The sequence below is a fragment of the Gymnoscopelus microlampas genome, assembly GCF_963454915.1.
Source record: "Gymnoscopelus microlampas genome assembly, chromosome: 24".
In the NCBI taxonomy this organism is placed as follows: domain Eukaryota; kingdom Metazoa; phylum Chordata; class Actinopteri; order Myctophiformes; family Myctophidae; genus Gymnoscopelus; species Gymnoscopelus microlampas.
In genome coordinates, this window is record NC_139961.1 from 34,474,743 (window position 1) to 34,494,009 (window position 19,267).

Below are 19,267 nucleotides of genomic sequence, written 5' to 3' on the forward strand. Positions count from 1 at the left end.
GGAGCCTGGAAATCCAGAAATGCCACATCTGGCTAGATCTAGTAAGACTTCATGTTTAAGTTCAAGACATTTCGAGACAGCTTTCTGGAATACACATCATGTAGAGGGACATTCTTTGGCTATCAGAGATGATTGGTCAACAATTGCAATGGAATTCGTTTGTTCCATTTTCTTCAGGTAGTTGATCAGTTCAATGCATCCTTCTTGAAAACGTGGCTCTCTGCATATTTCTATTTGAAATGTAGGGGAGTGAAAGTCATCATGTGCTTGCAAAGAAAACAAATACTCAAAATATGTACTTTAGTACTGTACTCGAATAAATGTAGTGTCCACCACTGGTCTCTTTCATTGACACCACCACATCTGAGGACATGAGAGGACTGTAATGGCCTCATTACTGTGGGGACAACCCCATTTTGGCTTCCCTCCATTTCGCTGTAATGAGGGTAGGCAGGCATCCATGGCACAGCTAGGCCTGTCACAATTATTACATAATCGCCTAATCACATTTTTTTTTTTTAAATAATCATCATAATCGTCTTAATCGTTTGCATGTTGAAAGATTTTCATACATTTTCAAATATATTCAAAGACTATTGGAAATGGCAGATCTAAAAGCTTACAATGCTTTGGATTGTGAGCTTGTAGATATTATCACTATTTCTTTTTTGTTTTGAATAGAGATATTTAACAATTATTTTAAAAGGAGATTTATCACTTAATTCACACCCCTTCAACGCTGAATATTTTACTGTGTACATACATTATGTCCACACACTCTCCAGATGTTGAAGTGGAAAATTCCACAGGATCATATACTCTAAATATAGCTTAGTATACAATATACTGTATATTGAATCTGTTCTGTATGCATGTTAATTATAATTATTACTGAAGGCTATTTTCCCCACAATATTAGCATTTTAAAGTAGGTCAGCGATTCTATTCTAGTTCCACATTTATTTTATATAACCAGAGCTCATTTATTTTATAGTTTCCTCTGCATCAGCTAAAACCACATTATAGCATACATACATTAAAATCTAATGTAAGAGCCACAGACGAGGTGTGGAAGAGTCTGTCTCTGTCACACATATGACAAAGGGCTCAGACTAGCTTCAGTACTTTCATAATGATTTGCATACTGTCTGACGCTTAGCTATGGCCAGCATACAGCCACTGCACTGTGAGTGTGTGTGTGTGTGTGTGTGTGTGTGTGTGTGTGTGTGTGGGTGGGGGTGTGGGTGTGGGTGTGGGTGTGTGTGTGTGGGTGTGTGTGTGTGAGAGAGAGATGTTGGAAAGTGCCAGAGTGCACTGCATCTCATCTTCTGGACAAGTCCTTAATCTGTGTGATCCACGGATGGATTATGATGGGGTGTGGGGGATGGAGGGTGGGGGCGTCACTGCACTTGAGATTCATAACTGAGTTTGGACAGGATGTTCAGCACCGGGGGTGTTTTTGTGTATATCATGCGTGGCACTTGGCTGTGTGTGTGTGTGTGTGTGTGTGTGTGTGTGTGCGTGCGTGCGTGCGTGCGTGCGTGCGTGCGTGCGTGCGTGCGTGCGTGCGTGCGTGCGTGCGTGCGTGTGTGTGCATGCGGAGAGAACTTTGGCTGCTGTAACCACAAAGGAGGACTTTGTCTTCCTGCATATCTTATCAACAGAGAGAATATGATTCTATCCATCCGTCATTGGCTGTACGCATGCGAATAGGGTTCAATTCCCCATTGACAAACACTGACACCAAATGAATAACGTCTATTCTTATATAGTGATTGCGGCCATGAATCTTCAGCACATTATAGCCTGAAAGCCCTGTTGACACGTTGTGATGTAAATCTGTTATTTTATTCAAAAGAATGTAATTGTTTTGAAACAAGGCATGCCCAAAATATGTATGTCAGGGTGGAAGTGGTTACAATTAATGGTTGGGTTTCCCACCCCCCTGAGTATGACATAAGAGCAAAATGGCCTCTGTGAATATGGTCAATTACCAGATAATTGGCCAAATCCCGGGTAGGACATGAAACGTATTGATTTCAGATTTAATGTTGACCCCAAATTATACTGTGTAAGTCCTGTGCTCAAGTAAGTCAAACTGACCTGCTTTAAAACCTACTGTATCTCCCTCTATGGTCCAAATGGAGGCACACAGAGCAGGGTACACAGAGGGTACCTCTGAGTGTATAAGCACATGTGCGCGCGCACGCACCCACATGCAAGGGGGGGTGTTTCCTGGACAGTTGTGCGGGGGCTAAGCTTTGCACTAAGGCTACGTGTGTCTGAATTAATACCTTATTTAAGAGGATTGCAGGCAGATGGCATCCCTTTGTTTGAGGATGTGTTTATTATTATAGAATGAGGTGAACTGGAGCCCAGAGCAAGCCCGCTCAGCTTGCTGGCCAGTGGACACACCCACTTCCACGTTTTTCTTGTGGATTCTGGATCCTGTCTAGGTCTCTGTCATTGGATGGTGAGAGTGGATTTTGTATCCCCGGCCAATCAGCTCTCTTTCAGAGACAAAGGGTTGGATGAACCAGTATGAATAAAGTAGACCATGCATTGTAGTTCATATAAAAATGACAATATACAGTACAGGAACATTTTTGGTGATAATCATGCTTCTCTTGTGTTCCACAATGTCTCTGCCGCTCTCACTTCTAGCCCTTTCTACCTTTGAAAAAAAAAAGGATTTATACAAGTAACTTTTTTTGCTTTCTTTCCCCAACCCCCACCCTTCCACTCTCCCTCTATCCCTCAAGTCTCCAGATGGAGAGGGGGTGTTAAGGGGGTGTTCGCTCGTGCACGTGCGTGTGTGATATAGCCTATTGGTCCCTGTGGGGAAATTCAGGTGTGTGTGTGTGTGTGTGTGTGTGTGTGTGTGTGTGTGTGTGTGTGTGTGTGTGTGTGTGTGTGTGTGTGTGTGTGTGTGTGTGTGTGTGTGTGTACACACCACAATGAAAACAAGCCCATAGGACTTTTTGTGTTATCCTTTTAACATTATTTTGTAATTGCACCTCTTTACTATTTTGCAAACTGTTAATAAAGTATTCAATCAATCAATCAATGTGTGTGCGTGTGTGCATGCGTGCGTGCAAGAGAGAGGGATCACTCATACAGGCTTGTTGCACATTTAGCTATCTATTGCACATTTTGTGCATCTGATACAGTAAGTGGTGAAAATGCTTTAGAAAAACTGTGGGGGGTGCATTACAAAGAGAGTGAAAAACAGAGCGACAGCTACTTGATGAAATAAATTGACATTTACTTGGGATGATGAGGCGGCATAGTACAGCAGATTAATAGCAAATTTTGGCACAAATACTCTGTAAGGGCCACTCTTATGGAAAACGGTGCTGGCCACTCAAATATCCAAGATGGCGACCATTTTTTTCCAAGATGGCCACCACCTTAGCCGAGCACATAGTGATATAATCTTTCAAGTTGTGATACAAGGATGACATTTGGCACCAATACTCTGTAAGGGCCACTCTTATGGAAAAAGGCACTAGCCACTCAAAAATCCAACATGGCAACCTTTTTTTTCTTAGATGGCCGCCACCTAGCCGAGCAGTTAGTGATATTATCTTTCAGGTTGTGGTACAAGGATGAAATTTGGCACAAATACTCTGTAAGGGCCAGTCTTATGGAAAAAGCCGTTGGCCTCTCAAAAATCCAAGATAAAAGTAGATCAAAGATCAAAGTAGCTTCTATACCACACCTTCATCCAGCCTTGCCGGGTCCAGGATCATTATGGTATTTGATTGATCTCATGACAGAGTGGAACATTGGTGGCAAGCATGGTGAACCATCATGTTGAGGAACATGATGGGTTGTAGGTGATACTAGGGCATCATTATTTTTGTCTTTCAGAAAAAGACAACATTTCTTCAAATCAGTAGGTGATACTATGGCATCATTATTTTTGTATTTCAGAAAAAGACAACATTTCTTCCAATCAGTTTGCCTGTTGACTAACATTGGATTTGCATTTTTTGGGGGATTGATTTCTGATAAGGCAGAGGGACTATCCTTTTACCAACTTAATCAAAGTGATACCGCACATTCAGGTATGGGATACAACTAGGTTCGGGTAATCTCTCAAGAACAGATCCATAGCTGCGATTGGATCTGTCGGGAGCCGTTTTGACAACCCATGCACATTGGCTACAAGTGGGTGTGCCTTCAGATCAGGAAGCAGGCCGCGCTTTAAACAATCAAATGTAGTGGGCGGGATTTACATGTGTGCGGCTCGCTTCCCACTGGAAACAAACCGAAATTCATTTAACAATAGCGTTCTCGGAGACAACAAAACCACGGAAAATTAGTAACATTTTAACTTGCTCTTTATCATATAAACAAGTGGGCTTATAACCAAAACGATCCATGTTCTTTGGGAGAAATGATGTTAGTGTTCTGTGGAGAAATATTGTTAGTGGGAATGAAAACATAGGCACACCACCGTAAGTGGAGGGCTGAGGGCAGACCAAAACCCCCGTTTCCGAGTGAGCATGGGTCCTCCGTACAGCTCCTCCCAGAGTCAAATGGAAAAGTGAAAAACAGCAGAGGGTGCTGTTTTACCTTTTTATTTGACGATGTGTTCCCAGATTGGGAAAATGTCATCCTTCTATTACAACCTGAAATATTATATTACTATCTGCTCCGCTAAGGTGGCGGCCACCTTGAAAAAATGGTTGCCACCTTGGATTTTTGAGTGGCCAGCACTTTTTTTCCATAAGAGTGGCCCTTACAGAGTTTGTGCCAAATTTCATCCTTGTATCACAAGCTGAAAGATTGTATCACTATCTTGCTCCGCTAAGGTGGCGGCCATCTTGAAAAAACGGTTGCCATCTTGGAAATTTGAGTGGGCAGCGCCTTTTTCCATAAGACTGGCCCTTACAGAGTATTTGTGCCAAATGTATATGCCATCACAAAGTGATTGATTATGTCATTAATCTGCTGCACTAGCATGACAGAAATATCTCCTATTGATATAAATAATCTCCTTCAAAAAGCGTCTTGACATCACATCAGCACCACTCTCGTCATCATCATCAATCCTTGTCCAAAGTCGGCTTGTGTGTGACGTAGCCTAAAGCATCGTTTGGGTTCCATTGGTTAATCTGAAGAAATAAACCCAATCCATCTGATAGCGCAAATACGTCGCCGTCTTGAAAAGGGATTGTAAAATACAAAGAGAGGGTTGACGGGGAGGTGGTTGGTTAATAGAAAAAGCGGCGAGAGAGAGAGAGAGAAAGCGAGAGCGAGCGAGGGCCGAGACCGAGAGAGAGAGAGAGAGAGAGAGAGAGAGAGAGAGAGAGAGAGAGAGAGAAAGCCGAGGGAGGGAGAGAGAGAGAGAGAGAGAGAGAGAGAGAGAGAGAGAGAGAGAGAGAGAGAGAGAGAGAGAGAGAGAAAGCCGAGGGAGGGAGAGAGAGAGAGAGAGAGAGAGAGAGAGAGAGAGAGAGAGAGAGAGAGAGAGACAGCGAGAGAGAGAGAGAGAGAGAGGGAGCACCAGACAAGTCTTCAGGATACTGCATCCAGTCAGTCATACATACAGGGTACAAGTGCCACAACCAGGGGAAAACTATTTCAAAATGGATGGAACAAAGCCCACCTTGGAGTCTAATAATGCGGAGGAGAATCAAGACGAAGGACAAGAGAGCAAAGGTACGGAATATTACATCGGTGACATTTTTGTTGCACGTTTTTAGGAGAGATTTAGTTCCCTCGCCTCCTCCTCCTCCTCCTCCTCCTCGCCTGGCTGAGCGCTTTAACCTGGCAATGGCTTCTCGGTGCGCGACACAATAGCGACCATGGGGGGCTCAGACCCTCTTTGTACGACACCAATGCAAAACAATTGATCTGATTGATTGATTGATTGAATGTTTTATTAAGCAGTATGCAAAAAAAAAGCACAGCAAGTACAGTTCTATACAAAAGGATGATAAAATGATTAAACCCAAGAAAGCACTATGGCTTGTTTCCATTGGGGTCCTGTGTATTCAATTCATCGAAACAGATGATCAATACAAACCAGCGTGGAATACAAAAAAAAATAAAATAAAATATGCATAATTGTTTTATGTTTGACATTTTTGGTGCTTGGCGGATGAGGGAAGGGGGGGGGTTGTGGTGGTCGGAGAATCGCGGCTCACCGTCTGTTTTATGGAGCATATTATTAATGCTAATTTGCCTTGCTTTGTTGCAGCCGTGTGTGTGGGATCATCACCGTCATTACCCTGTTTCTGACTAATGAGCAGGGACATAAAAAAAAGAGGCCATCGTAATAAAGGCGTATGTGTGCGTGTGTGTGTGTGTGTGTGTGTGTGTGTGTGTGTGTGTGTGTGTGTGTGTGTGTGTGTGTGTGTGTGTGTGTGCGTGCGTGCGTGCAGTGGCCACTCAACTCGGCCTGAGCGCAGGACGGCATTGTTATAGGAAAGGTGTGTGTAGGCTGTTCATTCAGAGGCATCAGGATGTCTTGAGATCTCGTTACAGATCAGATGCATGCAGAACGCTCGCCCCAAAACACAGTCGCCCCCGGGGCAAATTCGGCTACCTTGGAATGGTCGCCACCTGGTGTTCCTGCTAAACGTAACCTCAGTAAACTATGCCTAAACCTAACCTTATTCCTAAACGTAACCTCAGTAAAACTATGCCTAAACCTTATAACCTTATTCCTAAATGTAACCTCAGTAAAACTATGCCTAAATCTAACCTTATTCCTAAACGTAACCTCAGTAAAACTATGCCTAAACCTAACCTTATTCCTAAACGTAACCTCAGTAAAACTATGCCTAAACCTAACCTTATTCCTAAACGTAACCTCAGTAAACTATGCCTAAACCTAACCTTATTCCTAAACGTAACCTCAGTAAAACTATGCCTAAACCTAACCTTATTCCTAAACGTAACCTCAGTAAAACTATGCCTAAACCTAACCTTATTCCTAAACGTAACCTCAGTAAAACTATGCCTAAACCTAACCTTATTCCTAAACGTAACCTCAGTAAACTATGCCTAAACCTAACCTTATTCCTAAACGTAACCTCAGTAAAACTATGCCTAAACCTTATAACCTTATTCCTAAACGTAACCTCAGTAAACTATGCCTAAACCTAACCTTATTCCTAAACGTAACCTCAGTAAAACTATGCCTAAATCTAACCTTATTCCTAAATGTAACCTCAGTAAACTATGCCTAAACCTAACCTTATTCCTAAACGTAACCTCAGTAAACTATGCCTAAACCTAACCTTATTCCTAAACGTAACCTCAGTAAACTATGCCTAAACCTTATAACCTTATTCCTAAACGTAACCTCAGTAAACTATGCCTGAACCTAACCTTATTCCTAAACCTAACCTCAGTAAACTATGTCTAAACCTAACGTTATTCTTCTGCCTACACATACGTCATGTCCTAGCAGCGAATAGAAGGGGATCAACGTCACGTGATTCCCTTGTTTGACCCGGCAAAAACTCAGATTTGTCTCATATAGAATATGATTATTGGCAGAATTGCGGAAAGTTTAGAATATTTGGCGGCCCCGTTATAATTTTTCACAAGATCAGTGGTTGTTGCACTATAATACTTCACCATATGATGCGCTATGACAAAATAAACCCATCAAATGTCACAATGTGTACGTTCCGTAATGCAATTCCAATGGTGAAAGCTGTGTTGTTTCACCCAGTGAAGGAATGGCGGATTCAGCCACGCCCCGGTTGGCCAGTATTTTTTCACGCGCATGCGCATGTACGGCACAGTACGGTGCACGCGCGTGCACACCACCGCCGTACTGTACCGCCGGAAGAAAATCACCATTACACCACTGAAATTCAGTAATCTATGCCTAAACCAACCTTATTCCTAGACGTAACCTCAGTAAACTATGCCTAAACCTAATCGTATTCCTAAACGTAACCTCAGTAAACTATGACCAAAACCTAACCATATTCCTAATCGTAACCTCAGTAAAACTATGCCTAAACATAAACTTATTTCTAACCTTATCCTCAGTAAAACAAATATAAGAATGCAAGAACCGCTAGGGGCGAGTGGTCCGTGGGAAAAATTGGGGCGAACGTGTTTTGGGGCGAGTCTTCCGGTTACTCCCTCGACTGGTCGAGTGTTTACGCCTGTAAGAGATGGTCTGTGTGTGTATGACTGCTGGGATCTAAAAGATCTAATCTAAATAATTAAGACATGATCAACTTGATACACTTTGATCATGACACAAACACACGGTCAACACACCCATCATCACCTAACGCCTATATACTGTAGGTTATTAGTCCTCGAAGTATAACGCATTGGGCTTATACTCACATCACATTACACACACTGAGATTGTGGCTTTGGATTTCAACAGATTATCTTATTGAAACACCTTCTTTGCGGCTGTGTGTGTGTGTGTGAGAGAGAGAGCGCTTAATAGGATCTAGAACGAAGACTCTCTACTACTACGCCCCCAGGGAATCTGGGAATGGGTGTATCTGGTAGTGTGTTTTGATGTGGCAAATGTAGTGAGATTGCACTTTTGTCTGGATGGATGCAGAGTTAAAGACTAAACTGTGGACAGTTAGATCAGTGGTTCTCAACCTGTGGGTCGGGACCAAGGGGCCAGCTTGAGATTTTTACATTGACTCCAATACGGAAGAGACAGTTCATATGAATGGCCTGTAGTTTTGCTGTTTTACCCCTGCTGGTGTCAGTAAGAATTTATCTTAACGCAAGCGGATGGGTTTTTGACAAATCTTAGACTCGATTTTCTTATCTTAATAAAAATTGTCATAAATATCATATGCTTCCAGTCGCTAGTTTAAAGTCTCCTTTCAATCATCATGATATGCGTTTTGGTAAACTATGGTCCCATTTATTTTAAAATTGACGATAAAGTAGGTTATGCTCTAGGAGGGGTGGGATGATTTGATTGACAAGATACACAACCAATAGCATTCATTCCCCGCCCCCACTTTTGATTGACAAGCTACCCAACCAATAATGGTCTGACTCTGGTGTCATTCTGCAGGATATGACGCAATATGGCGCGATATTGAAAGATGGCGGATTTGAAATTGCTGAACAATCGGCTTCATTGTCTCCGCCAGGCCGAAAGGCATGGCGAGAGAGTATGTTTTACCCTCCGTCCGTCCTTCCGTCCGTCCGTCCGTCCGTGTGTGTGTGTGTCCTGTCTGTGTGTTACCAGCTAATCTCCGGCACCGTTGGCCCGGTCGCTGCGAAACTGTGCACACACACTCCCTGGATGCCAATTCAGAACCTCTGCCCCATATTTTTCACATGGGCCTGTTATAGCACCACCAGGAGGCCGATTTGTGCAAAACCCATTTTTTCCCATTACACCTACAGCTTTTAACCAAACGTCATGCAAATCGGTACACAGTATCTCTATAGTCATGTGATCAACCCGGATCTGTCCGATTTCCCATATTGCATCCTCATTGGCTAAGGTTGGCTTTCAAAGTTTGCAGGATTGGTCCGTTTTGAACAAACTGCCTCCAATCATGAACGCAGCTTGCCATTTCCATAAAATTGCACACGCACATTCCCACTAGGCCGAGGAAGAAATGCCACTTGAACATTTTCAAATCAGCCTCATGGTGGCGCTATAACTGGCCGATTTGCATTTTTAACTATAACTGCACCGATCTGCGTGAAACTTTGCACGCACACTCCCTAGAGGCCAAGGAAAAACATTGGACTGCATTTTTCACATCTGCTTTTTACAGCGCCACCAGGAGGCCGACTTATGTAAAATACATTTTTGGAGATTATTCCTTCAGATTCTGTCCAAAAAACACGCAAATTGGTACACTGCATCTCCATAGTCATGTGATTCTGATGGATCTGTCCGATATTTCATATTCCATCCTATTTGGCTTACAGTGGCTTCCAAAGTTTGCAGGATTGGTCAGTTTTAAACAAAATGCCTCAAAACATGAATGCAGTGTGCAATTTCCGTGAAAGTTTGCATGCAGATTCCCACAAGGCCGAGGAAGAAATGCCCCCCTTTTCACATTCACATTGGCCTTTATAGCGCCACCATCAGGTCTAATTTAGCAAAACACATTTTTGGAACAAAATGCCTCAAATCATGAATGCAGTGTCCCATTGAAAGGCCTAAGAAGAAATGCCACCCTTTTCACATTGGCCTATTATAAGCCACCAGGAGGCCACAATAACCTACCTGACCTGGCGGAGACCTGTGCTCCGAGGAGCACTTTTTCTAGTTTACGGTCTGTAGAGTCTAGGGGCGTAACGCTGTCCATTCTTTTTATACAGTCTATGGACAGGCCGGGGGGGTCCCCAGATGACAGTGCAGTGACCTAAAAAAAAAGCCTAAAGAAAAAAGACCATTACTGCGTCAAAAGTAATAAACAAACTATACCATAAGAACTGATCAAACATTGGCCAAATTGTCAAATAATATAAGACAGAGGCAAAAATTGTGAAAATAGCAGATCTACAAGCTCACAACGCCTCCCAACGCGAGGCGTTGTGTTGTGAGCTTGTAGATCTGCTATTTTCTACAATATTTATCTGTGGAGCAGAGTCAAACTAAATGTAATGCCTCAACTACTACAATTCCAAGTGCTTGTCAGGGTGGGGGGGTCCTCAGTTCAAATATGATATTTTGGGGGGTCACGGTCTCAAAGGGTTGAGAACCACCGGTTTATAGATGACTGTGATTGCAGGTTCTTATTTCCCACATGGTTGTCCTGTCTCAGAATATGTCATACCTGTCAAGAAGAGAGTTGTCATCTTGTTATATTATACGTTCTCTCTCTCTCTCTCTCTCTCTCTCTCTCTCTCTCTCTCTCTCTCTCTCTCGCTCTCGCTCTCTCTCTCTCTGTATGCATAATTGCATGTTTCTCTTGCATTTTAGACATCAACATGTTTGTATGTATGCACCTATTTGGAAAAAGTTCTGTTGCAAAATGCCATACAAATTCATTAATCACTGCTTCAAATTGGATTGGCCCGATCCGATCCCATAAAAAACATTATGATATTCAACATTAATTTGGTTTGCTGAATTCAACAACATCAAATACATTTTAAAATATGTTTTCAATTATAGTCTAGAGACCAATGGACTATTTTGACAGCAGACATTTTGACAAGTAGGCTAAACACAGCTGAAGGTAATTAACTTTTAGGTGTTCCAGTATGCCAGCCCAGCATGAAGTTAACTGTACTGTACTGTCCATGCTGGCACACAACAGCACAAATGAAACACACCCACAATTTATGTTATTACATTCTGCTGTCTTTACCTGTCAAAATGTCTGCTGGGAAAAAGGTGGATTGCTAACATAACACAAGGGAAATAGTGTTCTCGTCTCAGCTACAAAACCATACTTTTACAATTACATGCAGTTTTTAAACTACGGTAGATATTCTCAGTGGTGGTGGTTGCCACCATATCTCTTGAGATTATGCTATTGCTATGTGATTTTTTTTCTTCTTCTAGAGCTATGATGTAATGTGCAAAGGGGAGGGTGTCCCTATACAATGACGTTTAAAAAGAAAAAGCTATGATGATAGCACATATCCCTGCAGGTATCACTGTCCAGTGAGGCCATTATAAAACGTAAAGTGTTATAAGGGAATGCAAGCCTGCTCAAACCAAAGTATGACCTAGAATGACCCATGTACATGCTCTTGTTTTTTGTTTGTTTAACTGCAGCTAACCTAAATAAATTCCCAAATTGAAATAGTATTAATCTTATTCTACTTTTGCCCACTTTGTAGGTCACTCTACTGGTATGCATACTGTATGTATCAGGTCACATTTACAATGGCATCGTGGCATTCCTATCTGTCTAATTCAGGTTCTGGGGCTTAGAGGGGTCTATTCCAGTGACGTGAGTGATGTCAGCTCACTGAACACACCAATGACACTAATGTAAAACCAGAAATAGGACTAGATTTAAGGACAGCCTACTTGTTGTCTGTGCCAGCAGACATTAGAGTGTGTGTGTGTGTGTGTGTGTGTGTGTGTGTGTGTGTGTGTGTGTGTGTGTGTGTGTGTGTGTGTGTGTGTGTGTGTGTGTGTGTGTGTGTGTGTGTGTGTGTGCGCGTGTGTGCGTGCGCGTGAGTATTTGACAGCTGGAATGCTGCGACCATAAGCTTATCACCCGTTAAGATGCTGAAGATTTGCGGTGCAGAGCTAGAAGCTGAAATGTAGCTTGGGGTTGTATATCTGTCGTACATGTGTTGTGATGGAAAACACAGTTTAGCAAAGTAATTTACTATTGCAGTGGTCTCTCTTTTAGACTTAAAACAAAACACAATTTGTTTAAGGCAAAGTGGACAGACAGTGAATGTCACAGGGTTTAATGTGTGAGAATCAGTTTGTCATATAGTGACTCGTGTCTAATGTTGAGATCTCTGGTAAAAATGGGTGATTGGACAGGGCTGTTAAGAAATGTTGGATTGCATTTCAAAGGCTTGGTCTTCTTCAAAGATCAGTTACCCCACTGAGATCTGCTCAGACTGTCAAACATTCTCAGCGAGAATTACTACCCATATGCACCACTTCAATAAAAGATTCCGTTCTGCTGTACATTACTGCTCGTAATGAATTGGGTAAATTAAAATGCTTTTAATTTTCTGCACCCTCTGCCTAAAATAACCCAGAGAGGGTGCTACAGCTTGCATTCCTGGTTTCTTGTTTAGTAGAATACAAAATAAATAAATAAAATAATAATAATCAAATCATAGAAACTTAGGGTAGAGTTTCTTCCTGCAATAGACCTAACCCAACAGGTCCCCAGACCCCTTAGTAACACACTAAAGTAATATATCACATGATGATATTTTATGAACAGTAAATAATTATTTTGTATTTTGAATGCTTCAGTTGTGTCACGTTCCGCCCAGCCCTTGGACCGTGACTGCCTTTTATGCCCTTATATGGTCATGGACACCTAAGGCCTGTTTAGGCCTTTGTTCTATTTGTATATTTGTATTGTTGTTACTCTGTTGACATTTTGCCTTGGTGTTCTGTACCCTTATTTTGTAGTATGTTCTGTGCCTTCCTGTCTGCCCCTGTAATTCTGTACCTGCCTTGTCTAACAGTCCTGTTATTTGTCTGTGGTTCCACCTGTGTCCTCTTAGTCCCCCAGCCTATCCTAGTGTTGATTGTCTGTTGAGTGCACCTGTGTCTTGTTACCCCTGTGTCTATACTGTATATATGCCCCTGTTTGATCAGTTCTTTGTCAGGTTGTCGTTTCATGTTAGTGTATGTTAGTGATGTACTTAGGCTGAAAACCATCTGTATATTCTGTTCGTGTTTTGCCTGCCCCATTATTATGGGTTGCCTCGGTTTGGTTAATAAACCTTTGAACCTTGATCCTTGCTTTGGACGTACTGCTTTTGGGTCCTTCGAAGTCATTCCTGACAAGTTGATGTTGCACTACTGTTTTAAACTCTGATTTTACCGGCTTGTGATTTTAACAATGATTCATGGGATGTTATATATTCCTAGATTCTTGTTATGCATTGGTATCAGAGTTGTATTGTTCGAGTTATGGGAATCGGATCGGTGAGGAAACAATGGTTTCCACCCAGAATAACGATATGACACTGACACTGTGACTTGTGTTTGTTGGAATGCCCACCACCCGGCCAAGCCGGAGGCACTGCTTTCTAACTCTACGCCTTTGCCACATAATGTTGATAGACTGTCAAAACATGGAAGTATATACAGTACACATAAGTCAATAAAACACGTAACACTGATCATTACCCATTCCTATAAAGATGAGGAGATAAGGGGTATTCCAAGAGATTTCTCTTGGAATAGTGGAAATCGTCGACTCAGACCTGCCATACCCATTGAGTTTCTCTTAAGCCTATTTTTTTTTATACCTATCACATCCTACGGGGGAACTTCAGTTTTCAGCTTCACCCAGCCAAATACAGTTGTGTGCCGAAAATAGCAGATCTACAAGCTCACAAAATGTTGCGAATGTGACGCGTTGTGAGCTTTTAGGTCTGCTATTTCCAACGCGCGACACAGTATGAATCGGGCTTTAGAGCTAGCCAGGGCTACTTCTTGAGAGTTCATGCTGTATGTCCAACATTCTGCTTGATGAACACCACCATACATGTACTCACACGTTCAATGTGCAGTACAAGTACAGTGTTACGGTTATGTTTACAGACTTAATTACGGTAAATGGGAGTTCATGGTCTTGATTGGAGGAGAAGAGAGTCTCTTTAGTGCAGTGCATGACACTGAGCGAAGCACAGTTTATGAACTGGAAAATGAGTGCGTAACACAGACACTGTTCATAATCCCAGAGAGAGGGGACATACACATTGATCTTTTTGCTTGATTGCTTGGCATAATCTCTAATCTGTACTTCTATAGATGTGAGCTGTGCTCAGGACTCTGAAGTGCTGACACCAACCATTAGTGTGTTCTCTGATGCCGTGGCCCAATAGTATTATAGCACACCACATTCACTAGTATGAGATAGTTTGAGTATGGCTTCACGATTCATTGCAAAATCTTTAAACGTATTGTTACAATACTACAATATTTCTTTAAATATTACATCTACAACATCTACAAGCTTAGAAAGCGTTGTGATGTGATGTCTTGTGAGCTTGTAGATCTGCTATTTTTGCTAAAAAATATCTTAAGCAACTATGTCCTTATCTGGACATAGTTGCAATCTTTGTAATTCACCTATAATACCGAGTGTTCACCTATAATACCAAAAATACGGATACCAGGGTGAAAGTGAAAGTAATTATTATATGAGAAATAAAGCAAGCATCTCTCAGGTGAGTTTCAGACATTCTTTATTTTCATTTCATCATTGTCATTTCACCACTGGTCCTTCTGAACCAGTTTTCTTTTTTGCTTTTCAGCTTTTAATCTTTGATATTGCACTGTGCTTTTTGAATGCTCATGCACATGTCATTACTGTTAATCTTAAGATATAATTGGTAATAGAGGGTCCTTGGCTTTACTGGTATGTACAGTAACAGGATGGAAGCCTTACTGGTAGCGCTGGGCAATTAACCCGAAAATATAATATATTTACAACCAATAACCGACTTATAACCGAATAATCGTGAAGCAAAATATTTTATCTTATATATCAACGAATTGACCCAAAAAAATGTGAATAGATTTCTTACAATCAACTAAATTGATTAGTCTGATTAACCACTTACCACTATTAATACTTTGTTGTACACTGGTGGTATGCAAAAATAGTTAAAACGATATCAATATAACACGATCTACAGGCTCACAACGTGATGATCCAATATAATAAAAACATTTGCACATGCATTTTGAATGTATAAAAAGAATATTTCAAGCACTACTCGTAATAGCCAGTAAAATAAGTGTTTAAAGTAGGCCTATGTGAAATAGGTATGTGAAATGTAAAATAGGATATACAACATACATATGCCTGTTTAGAATGAAAGACATGTGCAGACACTGGAATCAGGTTAATTTTGAGTTTTCTACATTAATTATGGATATTGGAATCTTTGACATAGAGAAGGAGAGAGTGAGAGCCTTCCTGGCCTTCCTGTCCTCAAAATGATTGGTATCGGCCTTGAAACATCCATATCGAACGACCTCTAGTTCATTGTCTGTCTAAGGAGCCGTGTTCACAGAAAGCATTTATTGAGCTGCCAGCGCATTTCTGCCATGCATTTCTACGATAAAGACACGCCACGAGCGATCTTCCTAGTGCCAAGAATTGCGTTTCAGCGCAGTTGGTGTCCAGCGTTTTTTGGCCCTGGGCCACTCGAGTAGAAAGCAGTTCAACTTTTGAAGAGATGCGCTGCTCATTTCCATATTCAGAGGGTTGGAGCGCCACACCCACAAGGATAAAACATTGTGTGGAGGCGGTTTGCTCAGTGTATGTGCAGCGCTCTGGACATGATATCCAATGCACACTCTCTCTCTCTCTCTCTCTCTCTTCTCTCTCTCTCTCTCTCTCTCTCTCTCTCTTGCCAGCTTTCTTCTTTGTTCTAAATGAGGGACTTGACCTGTGAACATACCTCCTTTCACTGTTCCCACCTTGCCTCAAACCATACCCACCCACACACAGACAGACACATATACGTGTGTGTGTGTGTGTGTGTGTGTGTGTGTGTGTGTGTGTGTGTGTGTGTGTGTGTGTGTGTGTGTGTGTGTGTGTGCGTGTGCGTGTGTGTGCGTGTGCGTTTGCATGTGCATTACATGACCAAAGCAGTCGAGATGTAAGCATGAACAGTACCATGGCGCCAGGCACCAGGGCAACAGGACAATACCATGTGTGACTTTGGGGTTCAAAGTAGGACTGGACGGTGATTTTGAATGTTTGTCTCGATTATGAGTAATGCCACCATTGTACGAAGCACAATACAGGATTAAGTGGTTAATCAGAAATCTGTGTGTTGGGCAAACATGGAAACACCAATAATATGACCCAGCTGAGCCCGGGTCAAAGGTCACTCTCTGAAGTTCGCTCCCCTGCTGTGACTTGATGGTGGAGACATCAAGTCACAGAACAGGAGACAGCAGGAGAGAAAGAGTTTTGCAGCAAACGTTAAAGTAAATGCACACAAACAAATATGCACACATACATACAGTCAGAGTTCATTTAGCATTGAAGGTGTGAAAATGGACCAAAACCAAAGGGTCCAATGTTTGCAGCGGTAAATTAACACTGATTATTTTAAACACACACACACACACACACACACACACACACACACACACACACACACACACACACACACACACACACCTCGATTGTCCTCCCCTCCCTGAAGGTGTGCAGTAGCATGTGAGAGCCATCACAGAGGGAGAGACTCATGTGTTCCTCATTTGGAGCCATTTGCCCAAACATGCTGTCAGGCTCCATCTGGTTGTGTGTGTGTGTGTGTGTGTGTGTGTGTGTGTGTGTGTGTGTGTGTGTGTGTGTGTGTGTGTGTGTGTGTGTGTGTGTGTCTGCGTGTGCGTGTGTTAATGTGTTCCTTATTTGTTTACGTGTCAGTGACCCCGGAGTCATTCAGGGAAACGTCTATGTCAGCGCAACGGTTGCGCCGGAGGAAATGCCTATTTTTGTACGCACGTGTGGGCGAGGCCACATGGAACGCTATTGTGTGTTCATATTCACGTTTCTTTCACCTAATTTCTTTCCCTGGATCTCCATTTAAACAAATAGCTAAAATAGCCGATCTACAAGCTCACAACACCATGCATTGTGAGTGTACAGTCATGGTAATATTTCTGTGTACGACTCACTGTATATGACTGTACACAGTTGCCACAGTTGTTGTACTTGGTTACTTTTAATTGCCTCATTTTATAGATGTTTCCTTAAGCCATCTGCTGCTACTTTTACTGCCTTATTCCACTGCTATTTTTACCAAGCACCTTATGTTTATGTCTTTCCCTTTATGTATGTATTTCTTCACACTGCCATGCTGACATCTGGTCTGTTTTTCTGTTTCTTTCTCTCTCTATCTCTTTCCGCCTTTCTTGAAACTGCAATGATGCAGCTTGTATGACAAAGAATTTCGGCCGAAGGACGGAGACCATGTTTTTGCTCCTGTCCGTCTGTGTGTGTGTCCGTGTGTCTGTGAACAGCTAATCTCCGGCACTGTTGGACCTGTAAATTGTTTTCCCTGGATTCCTTGGATCATATGATGTACCTCCCCATGTAGGCCCCGGCCATTTGTTAGAGCCCTGCATGGGACTGTTTTGTTAGTCCCGCTCCTGTTCACTCCTGTTGCAAATCCGATTTTCTGAAATTCTGACCATTCTTGCCCGTTCCAGCAGGGGTTTCATTTCTGACCACCTGCTCCCGCCCACAGCAAAAGTTAAGTACCGTCTAGTCCTGCAGTATTTCCATTGGGACCTAAATACATTGCAAACAGAAACACAGAATATGAGAGAGAGAGAGAGAGAGAGAGAGAGAGAGAGAGAGAGAGAGAGAGAGAGAGAGAGAGAGAGAGAGAGAGAGAGAGAGAGAGAGAGATAGAGAGAGGGGGAGAGAGAGAGAGAGACGGCCATTATAGCACCAAGGACAGCGACACAGTAGGCTAGGCTTACTGCTCAGTAGATTATTAATAAATAGTTGCATATACCATATTCCTTTTGCTCCTCCAGTTTGTTAAAAAAAGAAAAACAGTAACAAAACAACAAACATGAGAAACGCAATGTCAGACCTGCCTCCTTGCTTTGCTTTTGCTTTGTAATCGCCAGCTTTGATCTTCTTTACAACTTGTTTTGTTGACTTCATGCTGTGCCCCTCCATGCTGCAACTGTGCATGCTTCAGGTGGGCTACATCCAGTTTATTATGGGACTGTGCGGGACCCACAGGTTTTTTTTGACCACCCAGTCCCGCCCGCAGCAATTGAAAAACGTTTGCAATCCCAATGTAGGGCTCTACGACACAGTAATGTTGTAAACTATTGGTCAGTGACCCGATGGCAAGCGTTACTTCCAGATTCTACTTGTTCTTGTTGTTACCCCTGAGCACACCTAAGCAATTGCAACAACTACTGTTGGGTTTGGCAATAAATGATTGAATATTGAACATTTCTTTTATATTCTTTACAACGCAAATCTATGGGAGTGTTGTAACTTGTAACTCTCTCTTGATAGCTCTGGCAGCACTTGAAACTAGAAAAGTGCACTCCCTGGAGGGCACTTGTGGGGAAAATAGAGTTGGTATGACAGTCAGAACAGTGCAGCTGTTCGTGGCGTCACTATGGGCAGAAGTGAAAGAATTTTTGTTGCTCTCTATAGAGGTCCCTCAACATGGCATGCGATTCCAATTTGGATATGATTGCTAGAAATGATTTCCAATTCAAAATGTATAGGATAGAATTGAACATCTCTGGGCGCTCCTCGTCATGTTTTGTGCGTGGGCATGCATGTGCGGGAGGGCTTGTGAGTTCACACTGTGCGGTGCAAATTAGTCTACGGCGGATATATGAATAGCAGCGAGTGGCAGGTTGGCGCAGCGTGCCTTGTTCCTGCACGCTGCCAGCCTCGCCTGGCCTTCCTCCATCGCCCACTGTTGGCCAATCTGCTCCTCTTCCACAGCCCATAAAAGGGCCCGACGCCGCTTAGCACTTGTCATCGTAGCCTTGATTGACACCCGTGCAGATTTTGACATCGTAATAATTTTTGGTTTGTTACAATAGTAAAACTACTCCGACTTGGATACATTACTTTGGGATAAATCTTATTTCTGCACGGTTGACATT

The 19,267-nt window shown here is 42.4% G+C and overlaps 1 protein-coding gene across 1 annotated transcript in view; it reads left to right on the top strand.

Moving 5' to 3' along the window:
* The first annotated feature begins 5,482 nt into the window (after window positions 1-5,482).
* LOC311040955 (neuronal membrane glycoprotein M6-b-like) overlaps window positions 5,483-19,267 on the top strand; it is a 36,655-nt gene continuing 22,870 nt past the window's right edge. The window contains exon 1 of the mRNA XM_084051395.1: window positions 5,483-5,667. Coding sequence (XP_083907521.1) covers window positions 5,595-5,667 — 73 coding nt within the window. The 5' untranslated portion in view covers window positions 5,483-5,594. The remainder of the gene's footprint in view (window positions 5,668-19,267) is intronic.